Below are 25506 nucleotides of genomic sequence, written 5' to 3' on the forward strand. Positions count from 1 at the left end.
CTGTGGTGTTGGGTGCACTTCTTGGGAGAACTGGGATTTGACCTCAAGGTTTTACCTTATGAACTTCTTGGAGGAGGCAGTGAGAACACACTGAAGTGGAACTGTCTTTGGAAAAGGAGCTGAAAAGGTTGTGTAGCACAGTTGCCTTCCCTGAGAGCAGCTCTGAGCTTCCTGGCACTGCTGCAGTTTGTAGCCAGGGCACTTTGGCAGCTTCGGGAAGCTTTGAAGCTGAGAAAATTCTGTGGGTTCACTCTATTGAAACCTCTGAATAACTTTTACAAACCTGTTTTTTTTCCCCATGTTGCCACGAGGAAGAAAATCTGGTGGGAGATGAACTCCTGCCTTCTGCAGCAGATGATGGAAGCTTTGGATCCCGTTGTGGTGTCCTGATGAAAGGTGGGATCTCTCCTGAACAGGGTGTTGTGACCATGAGCACCAACGGGGCAGCACTGGTGGCCCTGGGGACTGCTCTGAGGGTGAGCTGTGAGCCCAGCCCTGCACTCACTGCAGGAGCTGTTCTTGCAGCACATCCTCTGCCCATACTGGAGCAGATTTTGGAATTAATTGATTTCCCTTGGCAGCCACATTCTAAATTTGTCAGCTGGAAATGCAGGATGAGTTTCACTCTGCTTCCTTTTCTCATTCCTATGAGCAGGTGATTTGACTCTGCTGTCACTTCAGTCTGGATTTTGTGTGGTTTTAGGCAAAACTCTTCCTCCTGCAGCAGATGGAATTGCAGTGCAGATGGTGGGAGCACAAACCACTGTGGGAGGCTGAGGACTTCTAAAGCAAAATCCAGTGGGGTGTGTACAGAAAAGGAACTTCTTACCTGGGAAATCCTTTGCCTGCTGTTCTGGGGGTCTGTGCTGTGTTTCCCTAAGGATTGCAGGGACCTGGCTGCAGATCCTGGCACAGGAAGGTGCTTCCAGAGGTGTTTTGGGAGAGACAATGCAAGTCATTATTCCATCTGCATGCTTTCCAATGGGGGATTGTCCTGTTCAGCTGCTGATTAATCCTTCTGTTCCATAATTGGCACTACTTGTGTACTGAAGTGTCTCCTCCCTGCTCATGGGAGACAACTGGTGGTAACAGACACTGCTTTGGGCCCTTGAAGGAGCTTTCTGAGATTCTGGGAATTCCATATAATGCTTCAAAATGGGCTTTGCTTGCCAAAGTTTTTGCTGTCACCTACATACTTGAAAGCCCCAACTTTTAACAATTATTCAGTGAGTGTCAGTGGTTCCTGTCTTTGATAGGAGTTGAGGTTCTGACTCTAAAGCAGAAAGGACATGGAATTGTTCTCATTTAAAGACATTTTTATTAAGCTAGAATTACTAATTCTATAAATTCAGACCTGATGAATTTCCAGCCTTAAATAGCTTATTGAGTGTGGCTTGTCAAATAAGAAGATTACACGCTGGGCTTTAGTTAACAAGATTTTTAGAAATATGAAGCACAAATATTGAAAAGCTTCAGCACGTAGCAGTGGCTGCATTGCCTGGGACTCATTAATTCTGAAGATGTTTCCACTGCAAATCTGTGATTTATTCATTGGGCTGCTGGGCTGCCTCGTGTCCTGTTCCATGGCTGCTGGGTGACCATGGTCCCCAGGCGTCCACCCAAAGGCCTGGGAACCTGTGAGTGGCCCAGGAGAGTTGTCACCACACCTGGTGGGTGTGCAGGGCCTCTTCCAGCTGGGATTGAGCATTCCCAGGAGTCTCACTGAGGTCAGACTGCACAGGAGCTGGGAGAAGGGTGTGCAGAGCTGCTTACCTTTGGTTTACTCCAACTTGGAATGGCAGCACTGGGTTTTCTGAGCCATCCTGCCAGTTCTGTCCTAGCCTGGTGCCTGGGGGGTTTTGGCTGGGGGGAGCAGCCACGTCACCTGGAGAGCTTGGATCTGTGCAGGGCTGGAAGTTTGGCTCTGCAAATGAGTACGTTGGAGAACTACACATTGAGAGAAATTCAATTTATTTTGTACAAGGTAGGATACCTTTGCACAGTGAACAAATATATTACAAATCTGTCTTGCCTTAAAAAAGTATTGCCATTTTGGTGCCTGTTTCCTAAGCTAATGCTGATATACAAGAAGGTACTTTTTTTGTTGGTTTTGTTGGTTTTTTTTTTCCTGTTAAGCTCTATGCACATCATTGCATTTGGTTTCAAAATCCTGCTTTGAAAAAAAACCAAACCAAACAACTGAGCACATCTCTGCTCTCTGGAGTCTCATTGCAAACTACAGCAACACACAAACGTGGGTCAGGCCAGCAGCTCAGGCTGCTTGTGCTGGGTGCCGAGGTGGGTCCTAACAAGAGTATTTCTTATCCAACTGCCTTTCTCTTGATATTTTTGAGGTAAATCTTTCTATTCGTGTATGCAAAATATATTCCTACTGGGCCTACAAAATAATTGTTTCCTTACATCTCAAATAAGGCTTTCCTGGAAAACAAAATTGCTATTGCTGATCAGCCACGGCCCCCATGCACACATGCAGCATTCGGGAAACCTCGTGGGCAGGATCCTGCAGGAGCCTGGGGCTGTCCTGGGGGTGTCCTGGGGGTGTCCAGGCTCAGACTGGGGTTCAGAGCCAGCCTGACCACCTGGGGAGTCCTGGCTCCAAGGGGAAAGGCTCCAGGGGCAGAATGCCCAGAGCCAGGGGCCGTGATCCCAGGCATGGGGACTGAGCCCATCTGTGGGGACACAGCTGGGTCCCACCACGGTGCTCCAAGGATCCAGAGTATTCCCAGAGCTGGGATCCAGCTGCTGCCCCCGAGCTGGAGGGCTCCTCTTGCCAGTCCTGAGCTCTGCAGGTCACTCCTGGGATCGTGCTGTGAGCAAACCCACGGGGCTGGTGTCGTTCTCCTCTGCTTCCATCAGACTGGCGAATGTGCAATAGAATATTTTTTATATTTAAAAGGCAATCAACTTGCTACTTCCACGTTTGCCTAATAAAATTACATACTTAGAGTCAATACTACTTCATGCTCAAAGTCTACAAGGAACTAACGGCAAGTACTCTACTTTCTAGGTCAATAGAGATTATAAATTAAAAAAAAATATCATGGTGGCTCAGTCCAAAATTTTACCATGGGTCAGACCCTTGATAATTACTTCACAAACAGCTGCTGAAAAAGAAAACCCAGTTTCAGCTCTATTTAATGACATTTCAGGTAGAATCATCAATGGATAAAGTTGCACTACATGGTAATGCACATCAGATTAAGAGGTGTCATCAGTGGCATGCTGAGAGTGAATCATGAGGAGATGATTTGGGAAGATGGGAGAGAGAAGCCGATGTGGCTCAGCTTTGAGAAAGGAAATGAAACCAGGGCTGGTCTGTGCAAACCTGCAGCATCCCAGGGCAGGAATTGGAGGAGCAGCAGTTTAAATTGCCTGACAGATCTGCTGGATTTATCTACCAAAAGAGAAGCTGCATAAGGAAAATCAAAGCCTACCTGTGCCAATCAACATTAAAAGTGTGGTGAGTGTGAGACGCATTGTGGAAACTCCATTTGTTAACAAAGATCAGGGGATGTTTGGAAAGATACTAAAAACTGCACAGAAAGTGTCTGTGTTAATATTCCTCAACTCAAATTCTCTGGTACTGAATATGGAGATGACAATCTCAATGCTAATTACCAAGCATGATCTGCACAGGTTGCACATGGTGATGGCAGTAAATGAGCTTTCCAGAGAGTGAAATGACAAGTTTCCCTGCTCTCATTCAGAAAAATGTCCATTCCCATGAAAAGATGAAAATAAATTCCAGCGTATTCCTAGTCACCTTGTTCCTAACAGTAAAAGATCTCTTGCTGCAGTCAGTAGAAATGTACATCCTGAAGTCCTTCTACTTAGCATGTTTTTGTGGTTTATTTTACAGCAAAGCCAGGGTTAGAACACGCCACAGAGAGTTTTTGCCTGGAGCATGAAGACACCTTCCTGGGGGGATGTGCTCCAGTCCCACGTGGAGGAGGCTCTCATTAGTTCCAGGTACCCATACAAAAATGTCTTTATAAATAACATCATGCAGCAGCAGTTGGCCCAAGCTGATGTCGTGTTAAGTCCTTGCCAGTCCGCAGGAAAGGAAGGAATGGCTTTTCCTCTGCTTCCTCACAGTCTGTGTTGGCAGCACAGTGCCCAGTGAAGTCCATCCCTCTAGGACTGCTTGTCCCAGGAAGGCCCGTGCGTGGGGCTGTGCCGGACGGGCAGCAGGTCGTAGTGCCCAGGAATGTGACTGTTCCTGGGCAGGTCATAGGGGCTCTGAAAGGTAGCTGGTGCTCCGGCTGCGGGCGTCTTGGACTATGCTGACAGTGGGCTCTGGGGGAGCAAGGAGAACGGGGTTGTGGTGACCAGCAGCAGTCCCAAAACTCCTCATCCTCGGGGGTCCCCTCCAGCTCAGGACATCCACAACCCACTGTGGCTCAGCTCCCCAGACCAGCACACCAACGCTCAGGCCTTCCCCCTGCCAGTTCATCCCTGTGCCACGCCAAGCCCAGGATCTGTGTGCCAGGGCAGGGAAAACCAGCCTCTCCACCAACCCCCCGTGCCACCCACTGCTTACCAACTTCGTAGATGTTTTTATTGGCTGTTGATGAAGTTGGCATTTCGGAATACGGGGACTCCCTGTGACCAGGTGATTTCATTTCCACGTAGCTGCTCTCAGAGTGTTTGCAGGTTAAAATGGGGGGGTCTTTAATGGTGGCATATGGGTTTTCACTGCTGTTCAGGGAACAAGTGCTGGAGCTGCACACAGATTCTTTCATATAATCTGCAAAACAAGAGCAGAGTGGGTGTGTTAGGATCATTAGCTTAATTAGGTTAATTACAACTGAGCCTCTGCAGGAAGGCTGGGGGGGACAGGGGGGCAGGGGATAAGGAAGATCCTTGAAGCCTCCAGCACAGACAGACCATTGCATCCACCACTCACTGGCAGGAAAGAAATGAAAACCTGCTCAGTACTGAAGGTTTTCCTGTGAGAGGTCCTAGCTGCCGTTTACTGCAATGTTTAATTTGAGGTGGCAATCCTTTCCCTCCCTCCCCCTCATTCCTGTGGAGCCGTGTTCATCCAGCTCTGCCCCGCAGGCCCAGGCGTGGCTGTGGGCAGTCGGCTCTGCGGGCAGGAGCTGCTGCTGGGCCCTGGGCTGCTCAGCCAGCTGAGGGTGAGTCCCAGGGCCTTGGGCACATCCAGTGCCCTGTGCTGGAGTGCACAACACTGCCACAGACTCTGAACTGCAGCAGTGCAGCCTCTGCATGTGCAGCCCCAGCCGGTTTTGGCGTTATCCAGCATCCTACAATTGGGGAATGCTTGGGTTTCCACAGAGGAGGACAAGCCTCCATCTGAGCCTCACTTTTGCTCTGCTTTTTTCCCCCCCTTTGCTGTAGACATCTCCTGCTCCTCTCCCCTGGGCTGGAGAGGAGGTGACAGAGGCACTACTTGGGGAGAACAAAGTTGGCATGAGAGCTGTGACCACCGCTTGGTGACCTGGCTGGGATAGGCCAGCCTGCTGCAAGGTACAGTGCCAGTCTTGCTTTAAAAATAAAAAACAATAGAGAATAAATAGGTCTTAACATTGACATTCAAGAACGTGCCATTGCTGCTGTGTGCATCCTGCTGGGCAGTGCCAGTAATTTAGAATTAGAGCGATGCAATGAAAGATGAGGCATTTTCTTGTGCTGGGTTACAGTACAAAGGCAGATCCTGGTATATATGAAATACTCCCGGTGAAATAGGGGGACTTGCAAAATAGCTGCAATCCCAGCTGCCCCCGCTGTCTAGTATGGGAGACAAAAAGAGAAATTCAGGTTAAGAAATAGACAGACAACATGACATCACTTCTCCACACCTCGGCTCTGAGCCTGCCAGCCCCGTCCTGCTCCCTCACGTGCTAGGTTTGCTCCACTGTGAGTGATTGTCCCTTCTTCAGCTCTGGTGTTGTGTCTGTGTCTATCTGTGTGTCTGTGTGTCCATCACCCCTGGCTGGTGCCCCTCGTCCTGGTTCAGCCCTGAGGGAGGTGCCAGGTGTTGCCTTTCTGGGCTCTGATTTCAGTAGTACCAACAAGTCTGGAGAGCCCTCAGCTCCCAGGGTCAGTGAAAGCAACTCACTGGGAAGCTCCACTGCACACAAATAGCTGGGACCATCAGGGATGGGGAGGCTGGCAGAGGCCTGGCACCAATGCAATGTTTATTTAGGTAGAAAACTTGTAAACTCCTTGTCTGACATCAGCCTGGCTGAGATGAGCAGTGCCTTTGCTTCCAAGTGAAACATGCCAGGTTTGGTACATGACAGGAGATGGGAACCAAAGCAACAGTGACATTTCCTGGCTGTTGGCTGCAGGGTTTGTCCCTGCACTGTCACCAACCCCAGCCCAGTACAAGTGAGTGGAAAACTGCCCCATCCCATCCTTCTACAGAGAGATGGGCAGCCCAAAGGCCAAAGGCTTCTGCACAAGAGTGAGCTCAGTGTTGGCTTTTGCTGTGTATGTGACTTAAATCCAGGTGCCCAGTCTGTTGGTGTTAGAGGTGAGGAAACCACAGACAGACAAATGAAAGGCTCAGCTCCACCTGCCAGCAGCTTACAGCTCCTGGTGGCTACTCCAGGAACATGGGAGCTCCTTAGGAGAGCCTGGGCAGCCTCTAATGAGCCAGCTCTGCATTTTGGGGTGAGGGACATGAAGATTATCTTCAACTTGCTTCTCCATTTCCAGAAATGCTGCTGAGCAGATGCTCACAGGGTGAAAAGCAGGATTCCCTCTGTGCCCCAAGAGCCCCCTGCAAAACGTTCCCTGTCACACCACGGCTGGGAGGGAACAAATCAAACCAGAACTGGGTGCAGATTCAGGAAATGTTGATTATAAAGGATTGCTGGCTGCTACAGCAAAGAGCAGAGTGAGAATTCCTCCTCCTGCAGAGCTGCAGCTGCAGGTAAATAGCTGTGTCGTTTGTTTATGGAACTGGGCACATTGGAGCTGGCAAAGGCAAAAATCCCAGCACATCAGCTGTTTTATTTCATCCAGCTCAGCTACTTTTATCTCCCTAAGCTAAAATCCACCTGTACTGCAGTTAGGGCTGACATTGCCTCCCAGGCAGGTGTCCCTCAGCCCTTCCCTTCCCAGGACCAGTTGGAAGAACCAGTGAATGCCACTTGGGCTGCCCAGACTTGTTTGGCCTCTCCCAGGAATTGCCTTTTCCCAGGAGATGTTGAGAAACAGCGTGCCTGAGAGCATTCCTGCTGACGTAAACACAGCTCTGGGTCTGCCTGGGACCAGACCTTTGCTTGGGACACAATATATTTTATGGAGCACCAGTGCATGTTTGGGATTCTGGGTACACCAGGGAGTCATTAGCTCTCAAGAAACATTACGTGCAAGATCATGGAGGATTTAACTCTGAAGGCTGTAGAGTTATTTGTTATTAAGGTAATCTGAGGATAATTAAGAAGTCTGGCATCAATTGTCAAATTTTGTTTCATGAATTAATTTAAGCAGAACAAACATATTTAGAGATTCTCAGCCCATGTTGCTGCAGCCGTGTGTGAGCCCTGGCTGTGCTGCCTCCTCATCCCTCCCTGCCACAGGGTCCTGCTCTCATGGAGGTGAAAGCTCTGCCCCACAGTGCTGGGGCTCACTGGAAGCACTCAATCAGCTGGACTTCCAGAGAAATATTGGGAATATGCTCTAATTTTGAAGTCCCTGCCTTCTGTGTTGCCTGGATACCAATCACCAGACCTTTGGAGGGTTTATTTTTGTTAGCAGGGACTGGAAACGTCCCTCCCCCAGACTGGGTTCCTCTCTTGTGTCCTGAATTTCCCCTGGCGTGCTGCAGACAAGCCCTGGATGCCCCAGCCAGGTGGAAGTGCTGAGGGGAGGTGCTGTGCCCTGGTAGAAGGTGCTCTCCTGTTTAACCCTTGTTGGGATGAAGTGTCTGTGCTGGCTGCTGTCCCTGACCTGGCCAGCCCTGGCTGCTGCAGGGACAGTGACACAGTGAGGGTCCATTGCTGCTTCTCAGAGAGCCTCAGCAGTGGGGACACATCCTGTACAACAACCAGGGGAACCTCTCTGAGCCCAGCCCTGCATCCCTGGGGTCACTGCTTCTCTCTGCTGGGGTTTTCCTGGCTCTTCTGCAAAGCATGGTGTTTTTCCTTAAAATGGTTGGAGCCTGAGGTCACCTCATTCCATCAGTGCAGCACTATTCATTTAAAAACCAAACCCCTAAAAACAGAAGGAATCAGCTGAAAGGAAGAGCTCAGGAATGGCATCATTGAGCACCATGCACAGGAAAGAAATTGCTCAGAAACCTGCTCTGAAAACCCTCGTGCCTGGTGAGCCCCTGTCACCAGGTGCCCCAGGGCTGGCACTGTGACAGCCAGCCCCTCTCTGCTGCTGTCAGACTCTGGCCTTGACACCTGGCAACCCCAGATCTCTGTGCCCACCCCTGGAGCTCCACAGCAGCTCAGCCACCACAGCCCTGGGGCCAGGCTGCACAGGGGACACCCCTGTGCTGGTGCCCTGCTCTGGGCACAGCCCCCAGCCCTGGTCTCCTCAGAGAACTGGGGCAGCAGGAGGAGGTGGCCCAGGTTCTCCACAGCCTGGCCTCAGCTTCAAGCCCCCTTCCAACTGCAGGACAGGCTGTCCCCAGGTAGACCACACTGGTGGGAAAAGACATGGTTTTAAATTGGATGAAAGCAGCGAAAAACCAGGCACCTGCCTGCCAAGGCTTTTTGCTGACAGAATCCAATTGTTTGGGACTGGGAGTTTCTTCCTCTCCATTTTCTGAGGAATGTGGTGAGTCAGGGCCTGGCAGGGCAAGGAGAGCTCACTCTGAGCATTGGGCACATTCCCAGCTCCTCCTGGGAGGAGACTCCCCTGGGGCTGGGGCTGCCTGAGCCCAGGAATTGATCTTCAGAGGGGCCTTGGGAACCTTCAGCCTGCTTCTGAGAAGGTGAGGCAGCTTCTGAAAGGCAGCTGCTTCTGAGAGCCCTCAGCTCCTAAGTGCCTGCAGGTGAGCTCCCAAACAGGAGGCCAGGTGTGCCCCTGTGTCCCTGCCAGCGCCAGCCCTGCCTGTCTGAGGCAGCTGAGCAGCCACAAAGAATTCCAGCTGTGGCTTCTGAGCCTGATTTTTCAATTTATAAAGAGATAAACATGTAAAGGAAATGGTTCAGATCCTAAAAATTAAAGGAAATATAGCAGCTGAAAATGCATTTCACAGTTCTCTGTCACTGTGATTCTTTTTCTCTGCCCCACTGGTCCCCCTGTGTGTGACTGTGCCCGTGGATGGGAGTTCCTCTGCTTGTGCTTAAGGCACCTTTAAACTTTGTAAACACAGTAAGTTAATTTAAACTGATGAAGTTAATAGCTCCATGTAGAGGGAACAACTAGGTCTATTATAATAAGATTTTTCTTTTGAAAAAGGGAATCATTGAAGTAGCTGAAACCAGTGGATTGAGTATTTTGTATATCATAAATCATATATATCATATACATACATAATCAATTCAGTATTTTTACTTTAGCTTTATCAACAAAAACTTGGTTGGTTCTTGGTTTCCTTTGGTGATTCTGTGTGGTAAGGTGATGTTCTACAAATATTGCACCCCTGCCTTTTGAAAACAACAGCTACAAAGTGAATATTGATCTTTGGCCTGGCTGTAAGCTGGTTAATGCTTTTTATGTGCAATAGCTTTTGATATTCCTTGTTGGCTGAGCCCAAGGTGTGGCTCTGGAACACCTGAGCCATGGCAGAGCAGGGGTCTGGCAGCAGCCCCAGGGCACTGCAGGAAGAGGCTGGGTGGTGTTTCCCTCCTCGGCTCCCTGAGGGCCATTCCCAGGCCTAATTCAGATCCAGGACCTGGGCCTGAAAGCTGCCTGTTCCCCAGGGGACAGATTCCTTGCTCCATCTTCTGGAGCACAAGCTCAGTGAGCTAAACCCCAGCCCAATCTGCCAGGAGCTGTGGGAACCACTGTGCCAAGTGTTCCCTTGGTCCAGATGGAGCTGGAATATTGAGAATGTAAACGTGGAGCAAAGTGAAATGTAAAACCCTGGGCCCTGTGCTCGTGACTCGTCTGAGATCCTGTTTTAGACTGCCCTGGAGTCAGTGCCCACAAGTGCTGGTGCCAGCATGAGGGCACCTCGGCCTCAGGGAGGGCTCTTGTCAGCTTTGCTCCAAATCCCTCTCAGCAGAGGGCACGAGCAGGGGCAGCTTCTTTCCTCGGGGCTTTCCTTTAGCTCAGCATGGCCAGAGCCAAGAGCAGGGAAATGCAGCACTGTGCCACCAGCAGCTCCCCCAGAGCCCCTGTGGCTGCTGGGTCCAACCTGAGTGTGCCCTGGCCAGCTCCAGCTGCCCCTCCTGCCCTGAGCTGAGCCCTCCCTTTCTCCCTGTGCTGCAGAGCCCGTGGCCCCAGGAAGCTTTGCATCCATCATCCATGGCCCAGGAGCGCTGGGAGCCAGGCAGGCAGCTCAGTGGGTGCTGGCTCTGTCCCTCCCTGCCAGGCTCCTATCTCACCTCTTCTAGGGCACCCTCCTCACACCTGGGCAGGGTTCTGCAGCTCTGGATACCATACCTTTGAAGCTTTTTTCCATTATGTATGTGTTCTGACGTCTATCCATCCCACAAGCACCTGCATAAAAATGATATATAATGGAAAACAAATAAATATTTATGTAAATTGGATTGCTTTGACTACTGAGCAGCATATATTCTTCCCTCTAAATTGTACATCAAGGCCCTCACTTAGGGAGGCTCTTAAGCACATCCTCAGCTGTAAGCACACACTCAGCTCCAGTGGGGAGTCTGTGCACGCCTGGAATTATGCATGTGCTTAAGAGTTTCCCTGGAAGGGAGAGCTCTCTGCAGCAGGGTTACCAAGAACTGCCATCCATCAGGAGATCAGGACAAAAACCATCTGCTGAGACATTCATTACTGGAATGGTGTGAAAGAAGCCTAAAACATGGCCTTTCAAATCTGAGTCTGCATGTTGTGTTGCAGCACTCTGTGACTAATTTTAGGCTTTGTTTTGTTTGTGGAGAGTGTCTTGTTTAACTCACAGCCTTAGACTCTAAGGTGTGCACAATCTTCTTAAATTAGCTACTATCACTTTGCTCATGAATTTGCACAGTTCAGTGACTGATGTGACAACAGTCCCTAAGTGACCGCTGTGCTCTGACAGTGCAGCACCAGGAGCAGAGCTGGCAGCCAACAATTCTGCCTTGTGCAGCTCCAGAGGAACTCACTGTTCCTCACAAGCTGAGGCAGAAGGGGATGGGGACCTTTTCCATTTTTACTCCTGCAAATTACCCTAGATATCAATCAAAAGGAAAATCTAATGTAAGCCTTTAAATCTTTTTAGCTATAGAGTCTGGTATTTCCTATTGACTGGGACAATCAATACAGATTTGGTTACTGAGAAACATCCTTGTGGCTTCTGGGATTCCCAGGCAAGTAACTCAGTTACTGGGAAAAGAGCCCCACAGAGAGTGTGTCCCAGAGGTCTCCCAGCTATTTGTCCTTGTGTGTCCTCTGGTCTCTGCAGAAAACTTGTCATGGGCATGGGCAATGCTGTACCAGCCCCTTTTTCATGACAGCTTCATTTTTTTTGCTAAATAAGGGAAATTACTAGATTAGACAATAAATGTGTAACTGGCACATCAAAGACAAACCAGCCCTTGGCTCTGGTTCTCAGTGCCCATCCCTGAGCACAGGAAAGGGGCTGGTGGCACCACCTGGCTCTCTGGGATGGGGCTCTTCTGGCCATGAGTGACCCCCAGTCCATGTGAGCACCTTCTGCTTTGTTTTCACCACAATGCAGCTCCCAGACTCACCCTGCTGCAGAGGGCAAGGCAGACTGGGAGCTTTGGGAGCTCTGTCCCAGAGCAGGGTGAGCTCTGTGCTCCTTCCCTGCTGTGTTCTGAGTCAGAGCCAGGAGGATGGAGCCAGTTCATGCCTTGGCCCATGGCCACAGGGCTGGGGCTCCCCAAAACCAGCCCTGGGCATCACATCCTCCTCCTGCCAGGGCTGAGCAGACCTCCAAGGGCAGCACCTGGGGCTCACTCACCCCACAGAGCCAGGCTGAGTCCCCAGGGGAAGGGGCTGCACCCATGGAGAGGCAGTGGCAGGGAACAAAGGGACCCAGGCTGACCCTTGGGGAGGTCCATTGCCCTTGGGGGGGGCACACAACCCCACAAAGCCCTTCCCAACCAAAAATTCCCATAATTCCTCCTTTAGTTTTCTCTTTTATCTGTTATAATACTGTGGCTTTATGAGCCATTTTTTTGTATTCACTGAGTTCCTTGGGAGGTGAAATGAATAAAAGATACATTATTTTTTAAACTGCAAAAGTAGTTAATGTGGAAAAGTCCTAAACCAGCCAGGGATCTGGCACTTCAGGAAAGTCCAGGTTTAAGTTTGAAGCTAAATTATCTGCTGGGGTGAAATCAGAGTCTCAGCTGGAAATAGTTTTCCACACCTTTTGGCTTTGAGAAGAAAGTGAAGTCAGCTGTGAATCAAACTTATAGCCTTTGGTCCTTTGGAATAAATGCAGCTTTGAGTCACTCATGATGTGCTGCAAATCCCACTTTAGTGTCTGCATCCAGGACTGCTGTTAAAAAAGCATCAGAGATAAACCCAGCCCTGCCTGCAGCTGCTGTGGCCAGTGCTCCAGATAATGAGACAAGAACCTTTCCTGAGCTCAGGTGAGTGCTTTGGGAGTTTTCACCTGCTTGGGATGGGAGCTGGAAGCCAGGCTCTGCCACTGCCCAGTGCAGACTGGACTAGAGCAAGAGGATTACTCACAGGGCAAACTATCAGGCTCTGCAACACAAGAGAGAGAAAATGCAAGGACAAACCATTCCCCAAAACAAGAACCAGGCTGCCTTGGGCAGGCAGTGACACAGGAAGGTGACAAAGCCTCTTGCTGGCACCACAGAGTCCCCAAACTCTGATGTCTCAAGCCCATGTCTATGGGAATTACTTGTGCTCCTCCCCAGACTCCACTGAACACAATCAGCTCTCTGAAAACCTGGAATTTGAAGCTCACAAACAAATGTGCAGCAGTAAAACTATAGGCTTTGTCCTTGCATTTCCTACTTGGAAAGAACTTGGCAAAGTCCTGCTGAACAGGTAAAACACCTGCAGTCTGGTGAGATCCACTGCAATTAAGAAAACCCTTATCACTGCAGGTTTGAGGAGATGAGTGTTCAAGTTAATTTTGGTGTGGATATTGTTACAATTTCTATTCCCCAGCTCTAATTCATGTTTAGGACACCTGCAGTTTCTAACAGGGCTGTGGACATTTCTGGGAGCCTGGTTCTCCTCATCTGCTGGGTCCCATCCTTTGGGCTCACCAGAGGAGTCACTGGCTGAGGAACCAGTGGAGACTTTCCATCCATTCCAAATTTCTCTTCCATTTCTCTCTCTCTTCTTGGCGGACTCCCACATCTGCTCTCTGTGACAATCCATGGGGTCACAGCAGAGGAGCTGGGCAGTTGTCCTCTGCCATTTTGAACTTTTTAGCTGAATCCAGCCCTGCCCAAGGCTTGGCTGCTCTTCCAACACACGAGCTGGAGCATCTGTGTTATGAAACTAAGGCTGGTCATGGCATCAGAAGGTGGAACAGGTTTTCAACTGTGGTACTTCCATGCTTGATGATGTTTAAAGTCAAGATTCCCTGAGTGACCTTATTAGATTTTTATGTTTATAATTCAAAGTTGAAGATTTAAACTATCTTCCGAAATTTTCATGAGAGGAACCTGCAGCTTTTATTGCACAACAGTAATACCAAGAAGTGAAAACTTTTTATTTGCATGTAAAAACAGCCTTGATCTGAGCAAGGATTCAATGTTGTGAAAGTTAGCATGAGCAGGCATTAATTCTGGTACTGAGAAAAAAGGAAAAAAAAAATCTAATTTTCATCAATTAGTTTGAAAAAAGAAAGAATAAGTTATCTTGGATGCAAAATGCTATGGGAAAAAATTGAGTGTTGTGCTGGAGGCTCCTTAGCTAAAGTAGTTATCACTTCTAGATCATTCTTGCTGCAGAGGCATTTTGCATTGTTTCTGCTGGTAAAATAAAATGCATGAATGCAGAAGAGAGGTGGCACATGGGGAGCTCAGGACAGCACAAGTTAAACACAAATAAAGCAAATAGTGTGCAAAAAAAGCAGCAAAATAATAAAAGGAAAATTAATGTGGTTTGAGAAGCATTTGGAAACCCTCACACACGGCCACCTCCTTGTCACATACAGATAAGCACAACAGTGGTTCTGCAGCTTATTACACAGAAAACATTGATGGTGTTAAGGATGAAAAGATTTTGCACTGAAGCTTGACAGGTTTGTGATTTTCCTGATGCAGGAAGAGTTATCTTTGGAACGAGGCATGGCATGGGGCAGGATGTGATGCCTGGTGCTGCCCTGTGTTCATTCCTTTGCCATGTGAGCTGTGAGATAGTTGACCTTAAAAATCCCATAATACCCCCTTAATGCTGCACTTTCCCTCCTCCTGCATATTTTCAGTGAGATGTTACTAATCCCAGGAAAGGAAAGGGCAAAAGCTTTGGGCCACTGACGAGCCAAACTCGGAATGCTCAGATAGGAAAACAAATAGCATCCAAAGCACTAAATCTGGGCAGGATTTGAGCTAAGAGCTGCTAAAAACCCTGTTAAAAGTCAAGCCAGGAAGAATAAACTCAGAACAGGCAATTACACTTCACTCTTGGCTTGGTTGCACTGGCTGGTGGTTCAGAATTGCCACGGAATGATTTACTGGGAGATAATGGAGCATTGCACACCCCAGCTCCCACAGAGGCTCCACACCTCCATCAAGATGCCAGTATTTAGTGCTAAGCTTTATTAAGCATGAAAGGGAAAAAAAAGCGCCAAATTTGAATTTTTAATGTCCTGAGTTAGTCCTTAAAAAAACATTTATAGAGTAGATGATAGTGATTCAACAGAGCAACCTTGGAAGGGAGACTAAAATGAATATTGACTTTGCTTTCCCAGTCTGTGGTTTGTGGTGGGCGGAAAAGGAAACAATTTTTAATTCTCCATCTTTCAGTACTGGCAATTCTGATTGTGAACTAAAGACAACACCAATATTCCTCATTATTGTTAATGCCTTTATGAAAGGCTGATTTGGATTTGGAATTGCTCTAAAGTCTACTGAAGTGATTAAAGTGTTTAAAAATTACTGACCTAGTTCATTCAGATAGCTGTAGGGTCTCCAGTCTGCAGCTTCTCTGTCAAAGATTTTGTTACTGAGCTGTTCAAAAAGTATGATAATGGGTTAATGCTGGAAGAGACAGACAGTTCCCACCCCAGACTACAGCCCAAGGATGTCAGGAATAAAAATGAGAGGTGACTCCTGCCTTGGCCTCACCATCTCAGCCCTTTATCTGTGTGAGCTGGACAGCTGTTCACTAGCATTAGGGAAAATCACAAAGGAAAGTCACTTCACCAAGCCATGAACACAAACATGCTGGAGAACACAGGATTTCCTTTGGAACCACAACTGGGATGCCTGTGGACATGGGGCGACACTCCAAAGTAACCCATGGAGATGGATGGATCACACCCCTACACCAGCATGCACAGAGGGGCTGCCTGGAGCTGGGGCTCTGCTGCCACAGCTGGGGTGCACTGACAGGAGAGGCAGGGGACACGAGTTCTCTCAATTCAAGGAAAATCACTTTGGCAATGATGGAGCACAAAGGCCCCTGTGGATCTGCCAGCAAACAGGAGAGTGCAGGGCTGCCCTGCAGGTGCTGCTGCTGGGACAGCACCTCCCAGAGTGTGCAGTGAGAGGAGAGGGGCCTCTGCTTCGGGGTGCACGGCCCCACTGGGCTGGGACAGAGCAGAGGGGGCTCCACAAATGAGTGGTCACCAGCTGAGCCCTGCAGGGGGGTCTGGGAATAGCTGTAGGTGCTAAAACTGCTGAGCTTTCCTCCTCACATTATTCCCTTGAAAGCCACACCTGCTGGAATACAGCTGGTCCAGAGGAAGTGTCAATTCAAGAGCAAATCCCAGCCTTGTTTCTGAAAAGGTCTGAAGCCATCACTGCCCTCCTGTGTCTGCTTCCAGACTGGGAAGCCTCCTGCTGTGTTTGGAAGCATTCAGCTCTGCTATTTTACTGTATTTACAAGAAAATGCTAAACAAAAAGGAGGTTAAGATTGAAAGAGGGTATTCAAAATTGCCACAACATCTAATCTTTCCTGATCTACCATTCCTTTTTGCTTAGCTGTCTTAATAGGTTTTTAGACCTGGAACTAAACCCCCCACTGGTGTATTGAAGCCATTGGGATATTAAATCCCAGCTGGGGCCCAGCACCTACAGCCACATTCCAAGGGCATTTTCTCCCCTCCACAGTCCTTTCCAACAGCCCTCAGTGCTGCTGCCACCCCACCTTGGGCTGCAGCCTCTCTGTGTTGTCCCTGTGCCCACAGTGCTCCCACTGCCCCCGGCACTGAGGAAGCTCTGCAGGAAATCAGGAGAGCCCAGGAGTCATTTCCTGATCATCCAGCAGCTCCCTGTGCTTCCCCAGCTGGGAATGGAAACACAGACAGCAGAGGGATGGATGGATGGATGGATGGATGGATGGATGGATGGATGGATGGATGGATGGATGGATGGATGGATGGATGGATGGGGCAGTTGGACAGCCCAGCAGTGGCAGGGGCATGAAGAGCAGATCCATTTGGAATGTGGTCACTGGGAGGAATTCGACCCTTGGCACCATCAGTTCTCTTCAGCAAAGCCCACAGCTTCATTCTTCTCTTCAAAACTTGCAGCCAGAACGCAAATGCTGATTTTTCAACCCAGCTGCACCACTTAGAGCACATTTATTAAAGTCTTGGGGTTTCTATTAAAAGCTGTGGCTTTGCAGGATTTATAAATCAGCTCACAAACCTAAAATTTTGGCATGAAGAGCTACGGGCTAGAATTGATTTTTTTTAATGAAATGATTTGGGGACATTTCTAAGTTTTTCTGAATGCAATTTTTCTGAATGTGATTATAGCTGTCTCTTTGTGCTACTATCATTTCTTAGCACACTATAATTTGTTAACTTTTTTTTTTTAAAGAGAGAAAATACTTCAATTTTTACTGTGAAGCAAAATTGCTTTTCTGGAGGAAGAAATCCTTCATAGTAAATTTATCCATTAAAATTCCAGGCTGGTAATTTTAGCAATTTGGTTAAAACTACCTCATATCTGGCAACGTTTCCTTTAAGATCAAGGAGATACCAGCCTGAGTAAACAAAGTCATTATCTGCCTGTCTGAAACAGCTGGATAGATGACAGTGGCCACTTGATCACCACCAGCCATTTGTCAATGCCCAGGTTTTTAAGTCCATGGTGATTAGGCAAAGAAGTGCTGGCAGGAATTCCATCATACCTTTATCCTCCAGGACTGCAATCAATAATTTGACATTTATTTCCCTAAATACTGACTTCAGATCTCTCAGGTCCAAGCTTGTGCTGCTCAGGTTTAGATGCCCATCCTGAACGTGCTGCAGCCATTCTGTATTTGCAGTTCTCCTTTTTCTTGGGCAAGTTTTAGTCAGAGGTACTTAAATGGTGCTTTCTGTACTGAATGCCTTTTTATCAGCTGGGTGACATCCAGTCAGACCATTTCCAGTGACCTCTGTTTTGCATTTTCTAATTTTATGTGAAGTCTTTGGTAGAATTTAGGACTTCCTTTAATAGATGTGAAACTGCTGGCTTTAAAAAATCAGGACATCTAATAGCAATTGATTTTTATGATGTCTGTAGAAACCAACACCTGGACTTTTGCTGCCATGCTGGAAAGGAATGAGGGTGGAATTATGAGCTTTGCAAAAGCTCAAGGTGAGAATCCTCCATTTTGCAGCAGCCTCATCCTTTACACAGAGTATTCTTCATAAACTTTGCAGAGCTTGGTAAGAGAGATTTGTTTTTACTTCATGTACCTAGTTCAAAAACTCAGACACAAAGCTGGCATTGAAGCCCTGAGAGGGGTTCTGTGAGTGGTCCTGCCAAACACCCTCTGCACAAAACAGGTCCTCAGCATCTGAAATCTGGTCTGTGGTTCAGCAGTGAGAGCTCTGATGTGAAGACACAGGTATGGAGGTACATAATCTCCATTTATGTGCTTTGGAAATGTGTGGTAATTCTGGGGAAAGGTCACCTGAGTTCATGTCTGATACTCCTTGGTAACTTGCAGCATCATTACTAGCTGGTGCTGCACATGTCATGAGAAAAAAGGCCAAACCTACTTGTAGGAGTTCATAAGCAAAGGTCAAGGTTTGGCTTCAGTTAAAGTCACAGTAAAACATCTCTTGGCTCCAGTGGTTCCAGCATTTCCCCCGGCTGACTTGCCAAGCTCTCTCCCGTGGGAAGAGCAATTACTTGTGGCAAAGTGCTGGGAGTTAAAAGCATGCACTGAGATGCTGGAGCCTCCTCCTGAACCTCAGAGCTGCAGATCCATTCTCGGGATCCTTGCACAGAGATGAAGCTCAGCCCTGCAAGCTCCTGCTGGCACCTGGCACAGGCTTGGGGACAGGACTGCAAGGGCTTGGATCCCCCAGTCTGTGTGTCCAGCTGCCTTTTACTGCAAACACCCAGGCACACAATCCCTCAGAGAGCTGATCAAGCTCCATTTGAACAGTAATCAGATTTCTTTGTCCCATTAGTCTTCCTGGGAAGCTATTCCAAAATCTCACTGATCTGATGGTAGAAATCTAATTTCCAGCTTCGATGCATTCATGGCCAGTTCATCCTCATTTGTTCTCGAGCCAGCTCTGGCATCTCACTTAAATAGCTCTCCTCCCTCCTCGTGTTTACCTTGCTGTATTTATAGATGGCAATCATGCTCCCCCTCAGCGTTCATTTTGCCAGATAAAAGCAGCCAAGCCTTTTTTTCAGTCTCTTCTGATAGGCTCCCCCTTATCCTCCCACTTGTTTTCTTCCTGCTTGTGTTCCAGTCTGTGCTCCACTGGCACAACCCCAGCCCCAAACACACTGGGGAGGGTTTGATGCCTCCACTGGTGCTTGTCTCTCAGCAGCTCCAATGGTTCACCTTCAGGACCTGAGCAGTGGCCAAACGTGTGTCTGGCAGAGGGGGCATGAGGAGGTGAGATCCTTCCCCTGCTGAAACCTGGCCCTGCTCCCATCCTGTGCACACAGACCCGTGTCACAAACTGTCCCCAGTGCAGGGCTGGGCCCTTCAGCTCTTGCTAAAGCCTCACTCACCTCCTTCCCTCCAGAGGTGCCACCCTGGGAGCTGCAGCAGGGTCAGTACACAGTGCTGGCAGCCCCCAGGCAGGGATCCTGGAGATGGGAGAGGAGAGCAGGAAGGAAACAAGAATTATATGTGTAGAGTTGGGGGAGAAAAGAGAATAGGAATAGGGACATGGGAAAAAAAAAAGGTAATAGAGTGGAGAGATCACCAAAAAGAGGGGAGAAAAGGCAAGACACAGAAAGAAAGGGCAGGGAAGCACAGGAGAGAAAACTCTCCCCAAACTGGAGCAGGGCTCCCAGCTGTCCTGCCTTTGTGAGAGGAATGGCTCCAGCCCAGCGCCTCCAGGCCTGATCTCCTTGGAGCACAGGGAGGAAACACATCCCGGGTCTGGCTCAGCACTTCAGACATTCCTCTGCCATTGTTTTTTCATTTTGCATCTGTGCTGGCTCCTTTGTGACCCCAGCTGGCACTCCAAAGAAATGAATCCTCCAAGTACAACTCGTGCACATTTCTCTGCAGAAAGTGAGAATGGCACCAGGCAAACTGATTTGGAAATGAACTCGTTAAGGCAGCTATTAAGGCTTTATATGCTCCTTTGTCTTACTTGGCTGCAGAGCTGCAGACAGACAAAGTGTATTTTTGGCCATCCTCAGCTATTCAGCACTGCAAAGCATTCTCATTAATAAGTGAGATGGTGGGAGATCTAAAGGAAATATCAGGCCATATATTTTGATAAATACCCTGAAAATACCACTTCTATTGGTCTTTCAGTGATTATCAGGACAACCTGACTGACTACAATGGCCAGAGCTGCAGCAGGGGGAGCAGCTTCCAGGCGAGTCCCAAAGCACCACTTGGGGATTAAACCTTTCCAGCAGCCTAATTTTTGAAGTAGTTCTGTGAGAAGATGGCACTGCAGGCTGGGAATCCAGGATAGGTGCTTGCTTTGACCTTTTCTGAATTGATTTAAATTTCTGCAAAAGGATTAGTGGTCCAGATGGACACTCATCCTAAATTTGACATTATGAGCGTTTGCACTTTCAATTTGGGGAGCAAAAATTCATGATGCAAAGGGACCATCTACATAAAAACCCGTATTTACACATCTGTCTAAACATTTCACAGAGAAATCTCTGGAGCCAGCCTTTTTATTACATTTTAATGAGATTTTCTTTTAACAACTAAGAAATTACTTACAGGAGCACATGTAGAGATATTTTTGCCTGTCCTGTACAATGCTGTCTTTTTTGCATTAATCTTGTTCATATGGCATTCCAGTGAATAGTTACATTTGGATTAAGGTGACACAGCCTGAAATGCCATCATTTTTAAAGCTGACAACCTTGATGAAATCAACTGCATTTCCTTTTCCCCCTGCTCCCTCTGCTTTGCCTCACCTGGGCTTATTAAGGCTCCAAAGGAGGAGCTGTTTTACCATTTGCCACATCTAAATTTACTGCTGAAGTGCTGAATTGAGTCACAGTTGTTGTTCATGAATGGTCTGAGGGAATCAGTTGCAACAAATGATAAGGAAAGTGCTCCTGGATGTTCCAGTGAGAGGGTTGGAACAGCTCTGCTGGAGAGCCAAGAGTGACAGCAGAGCTCCCAGAATGTCCCTGCACGAGTCCTCAAAAGCACCCCAGGTACCTTCTTGCATCTTTCTGCTTGTCTGTGTCAGCAGGGAACTTGTGTGTCTGATGTGGGAAACAATGAAATGGCAGAGAGATTACTGATTAATGCTTCATTGATTTACTGGTGTTGTGTTAATGGATAATTATATTTATTGAGTTATTTATCTCTTCTGAGAAGCAAACATACCTCAGAGTTGCTAAGACACCAAGCCTTGCTGACCCAGACAGGCTTGAGACTCCAGTTCCCATTCCCAGAGACTGGGAAGATACAGGGAGGGGAAATCCAACCTTTCAGTGTCTGGGACATCAGGAATGCTACCCTGGAGTTTGAAGTAGTGCTGGCAGACAACAGGGCCCCAGAGGCATTGCTTTGCTTGATTTCCTTGAACTGATAAGAACATTGCTGCAGTGGGGTGGGGTAATATCTACCTTACAGGAGCTGTTTCCATCCAGATTACTGGGAAAGAAGCGTGAAGTCACCCCACATGAGAGAGTGTGGTAGCTTGGATTGGAAAAGCAATGAACACTGCTGCTACCCTGGGATATATCTGGGAAGAAAACAAGTCAGCACAAAATACTTTGGAAGCCACAACAGTTCTTAGGAAACTGAAAACATGGTAGAAACAATCTAGTTTAGAAATCTTTGTTGGAGTACTGGGTGTTCTAAAACACCTGCAGATGCAATCTATCCTGCATTATGGTGTGAAGCTCTTGACTATTAGCATTAAATGTAAGAGAAAAAAACCAAAATACTTAAATAATACAGTGTTATCTTCTTGAAGGTGTTAATAAAGTCATTCCTGACAGTCCAGCTGCTTTGCAGGTGAGGGGAGGGAGGTAAAACTCAGGAAATGCATGGGCTGCAACACAGCTGCCTCCTTGGTTTAACCTATGGAAGAGCCCCTGGGCAGTCTTGTACTTGAAACAAATGAAACCTTTTTGTTACAAAACCAGGAGTAATGTTAGAAATCAAGGTGCTATAACTGTACCAAGGAGTCCAAAACGCTTTCAATTGTGTGCAAAGGCTTTTCAAAAACCAAAGCTGGAGCTCTGAAAGGCAAACCTGGGCAGTTACATTGTATGCTCAGAGACATTTCATCTATTTCCTCAATTTCAGTTATAAACACATTTACCAAGCAGAATAATTTACCCAGAAAGGCATCATATTTATAGTGGCAGTTCTAATGAAAACATCAATCCCAATCTGGTTCCAGCTGCATAACAAATAGATACATATTTCAAAGTACCATCAGGAGAAGAGATGGAAAATTCCAACTGGAGCAGCATCATTTAAACGAGGCCCTGTAAGGAGCAAATGAAGGGGCTTTGCTAAAGCATGGGCTCAAACTGCAGGCAGAGAGGTTGGTTGTGGGGAACACCTTTATGTCAAAGGGTAGTGAAGTGCTGGGCTGGCTGCTTGAGCCCATCTGCACCTTTACTGGAGGCTGGCAGCGATGGGTGAGGAAGGACAGGGACCTGAGGTCCCCAGCACCATCACCTCCTCTCCTTGCCCTCTGCATTCGCCTCACTCTGAACATGCACTTTGCTTTGCTGACATCTTGTGGAGATCTAGATTGAGCCTGATTTACTGCAGAATATCCTGTTTCCAAGAAGTGGGTTTGTCTGCAGGGTGTCTCTTACATAAGGGCTGTGGCTCAGGGCTCAGGGGAAGCTGCTCCTGCATGTGCAGCTCTGACCAAGCACTGCTTTTCTGCTGAAACATGCAATGAGATTTTCGAGGTCAGCTCTGTTTTGTGGTAAGTGCAGAGCCTTTGAGTCCCAGCTGTTTGCCAGAGTTGCTGCTGACAAATGATCTCAGATCAGGATGTGATTCCAGAGCTGAAGTCTTTGCATTGAACATCTGTCAGCCAGGCTGCCAGGGCTCTGCCACCTCCCCCACCTACAACTCTGTGACATTCACAACCAAACCAACAGGAAACACATCTCTCTTGGGGTCTGCCAGTGAGAACTGGGGCTGGAACCCCCCCTTCATGTCAGTGTGTGCCCCCCACCAAACAGCCTTGAGCCTGCTTGGGGGGCTTGGCTCAAGGGCCCATCCTCCCTCCCCACAGCCCGTGGTCCCAGTTAAATAGGACACTTGGATCTGTGTCTTTGTGCTCTGAAAGTGTTGGTGGAGTCACCTCTGCCTTCCTTTACCCACTGGCTGTGGGCCAGGACCAGCTGGAAGGAGCAGCAGGACCCTGTGGCTCTGCAGTGGGGTTTGAGGTGCCCACCAATGTCACCGGGAGCCACCTGAGACAAGGTGAGTTCTCACTCAGCTCAGCTGGCTGGAGCTTGTTCTCTGCACCCAAAATGAGCTGCAATAAAACTCTACCAGAGTGCTCTACTACTTAGCACAGTGTTGAATTAATGATTCTGAGCTTGTACACATCCCCCAAAATCCTTTTCTCCCCCGCCTTTCACGCAGCACCCTGAACTCAGAATTACTCCTGCTACACAGTTCCCTCTGGTCGATACTTAAGTAGCCACCCAGGCTGATTTACCTCGATAGCACAGTCCATTTTCTACACATTTATTCATGAAGCTCTTGTAACTGCTGGCTGGAAATACATCAAATTCAAATCTAATGCTATCCCTATTTAAAAAAAAACCAACAAAAAAATCCCAACCCACAAAAACATCTCTCGCTTCCCAAAGGTGAGAATTTTATTCTGGTCTGAACAGCGAGGAAATGCCTGAAGGGAAGGGAATTGGGCTGAGCTCCTGCTCTGGGCCTGGGCTCTGGGGTGCCACAGAGAGTATCAGTCCCAATCCTGCAGGACAGTACTGTGGAAACTGGCACCAGCCCAGCCACAAAAAAGGGAATAAGTGAGCACTCTGCAGTAAATACAAACCCAGACTTCTCAACTGCTAAATGGAGCTGCTTCCTTCTCTTTGTGTGGGTCTTCTCTGCCCACACAGTGTCAGGGAGACGGCTGAAGGCTCCAAACAGGAGGGTTCACTCTGCCACCTCCCACCACCCATCATCTGCAGATCATTTCTGGAAGTGTCTTGTCTAGGCTTCAGGATCCATGATGCTTTATTTGTGTTAAGCTTTGCTTAGCTCTTGGCTCTCAGCAGAGGATTCACCCATTCCAGAAAGTTTGCTAAGACCTTGACAAGACCTCAAACATCACTTCAGCCCATGGCCAAGTCTTTGTGAAAGTCCCACTAAGAAATCTCTGCTGCTCTCCAGCACTACCACACAGTTTTCCTTTCTGGCCCCATCTCCTTGAACTAAACAACCTGCACTTCAAAACCTTTTTTGGATGTAGCACACTGCTCTCAGGCTGGGGAGCACCATTTTGATTTCAGGCTTATTTGGGAAAGTTTGCTCTTGGACCCATGTGCTGTGGATAAGCCGTCCCAGAACAGGTGGTTTTCTGCTCCTCTGGCTGCTGGGCAAAGTGTGTGTTCTGCTGCCACATCCTTCATCCACAAATGCAAAAGAGTCCAAGGGCTGCCCAGGGGGTTCCCCTTCCTCATAATCTCTCTCACACATATGCATGGATTATCAGCCTCACAGGAGCTGAGGACGTAAAGACCAAAAACATCCTCCGGAAATAAATGTGCTGGAGGAAATTGCTGCCTGCAGGAGCTAGGGATCTGTGTATGTGACTCTATTCAGAAACAGCACCACCATCACCCAAGGAAGAGTAAACAGGCAAAAGAACAACTGGTGATTCAGGAGAGCCAAAATGTTACAATCCACAGAGGGCTGGATGCTGCAGCCATCCAGGTGGAATTCTTGCCAAAGTACACGGGTTTACATGGGATTATATCCATTGGACAAGCACATCTCCATGGTATTCTGCCTTTAATCCACAAGCAAACCTGCAGGTGAAGCTTGGAATCCCAGTTCCCTCTGTGAAATATTGCTGCTGATGCCTTGGGAAGGCTGACCTGGAGCAGAGGCTGGGCAGAGTTCCAGAATAAAGCAGGGATTTATTCAAAGGATCTCCTCCATGGATCCCCCTTGGGCAGCACCAGAGCCCAGCCAGGGCTGCACCCAGGATGAACCAAAATGGCCCCAAAATGCACGAGTGGGCACGGGGTCTGTCACTGGGATCAGTTCTGCTCCATTTGCACCTTGCAGTTCATTGTCCCATTCCAGCTTTAGCCCCTGCAGTCCCACCCTGCTTGTTTTTCTCTCTCCAGCCCACGCTGTTTGTGCTCTTGGGCTGAGATTTGGGTCATTTGTCATTGGTGCCCAGCTGGAGCAGGAATTGCTTTGTCTCCCTGCTCTGTGCAGAGAGCTCACCATCCCCTGATGTGCTCAGAAGTGCAGACTAAAGCAGCACAGAATATGAAAAATATAAAAGCTAAAACCAGAGACATCACTGCTGTCCTTCAGCATCCTCTGTAACACACCTGCCCTCAGACACACACGTGTTGTCTTGCCAGCCACATATTCCTTTTCTGTGAGCCTGTCTCATATCCACCTCTCCCCTTTCTGCTGAGGGAGGTGCACATCAGCACCTTTTCTGCCTCTCTGCTCCATGGAAGAGAAGCAGCATTGGTAAGGCCAAACTTGGGGCAGTTACTGAAAGTCTCAGCAGGGGAATGTACTGGAGGACAGTCAGGATTTGGCAGGGAGTTTTCAGAAGTTCTTCTCTAGAATTTTTAAATGCCCTTCTAAAAAGGGCAAAATCCAAAACTTGAAACAAT

The 25506-nt window shown here is 48.1% G+C and overlaps 1 protein-coding gene across 1 annotated transcript in view; it reads right to left on the reverse strand.

Annotated features, from left to right (window-relative positions):
- Window positions 1-2009: 2009 nt before the first annotated feature.
- Window positions 2010-25506, reverse strand: part of MEGF11 (multiple EGF like domains 11) — a 252337-nt gene continuing 228840 nt past the window's right edge. The window contains 3 exon segments of the mRNA XM_030955179.1: window positions 2010-4264; window positions 4266-4317; window positions 4562-4768. Coding sequence (XP_030811039.1) covers window positions 4156-4264; window positions 4266-4317; window positions 4562-4768 — 368 coding nt within the window. The 3' untranslated portion in view covers window positions 2010-4155.

Source organism: Camarhynchus parvulus, chromosome 10 (assembly GCF_901933205.1).
Source record: "Camarhynchus parvulus chromosome 10, STF_HiC, whole genome shotgun sequence".
In the NCBI taxonomy this organism is placed as follows: domain Eukaryota; kingdom Metazoa; phylum Chordata; class Aves; order Passeriformes; family Thraupidae; genus Camarhynchus; species Camarhynchus parvulus.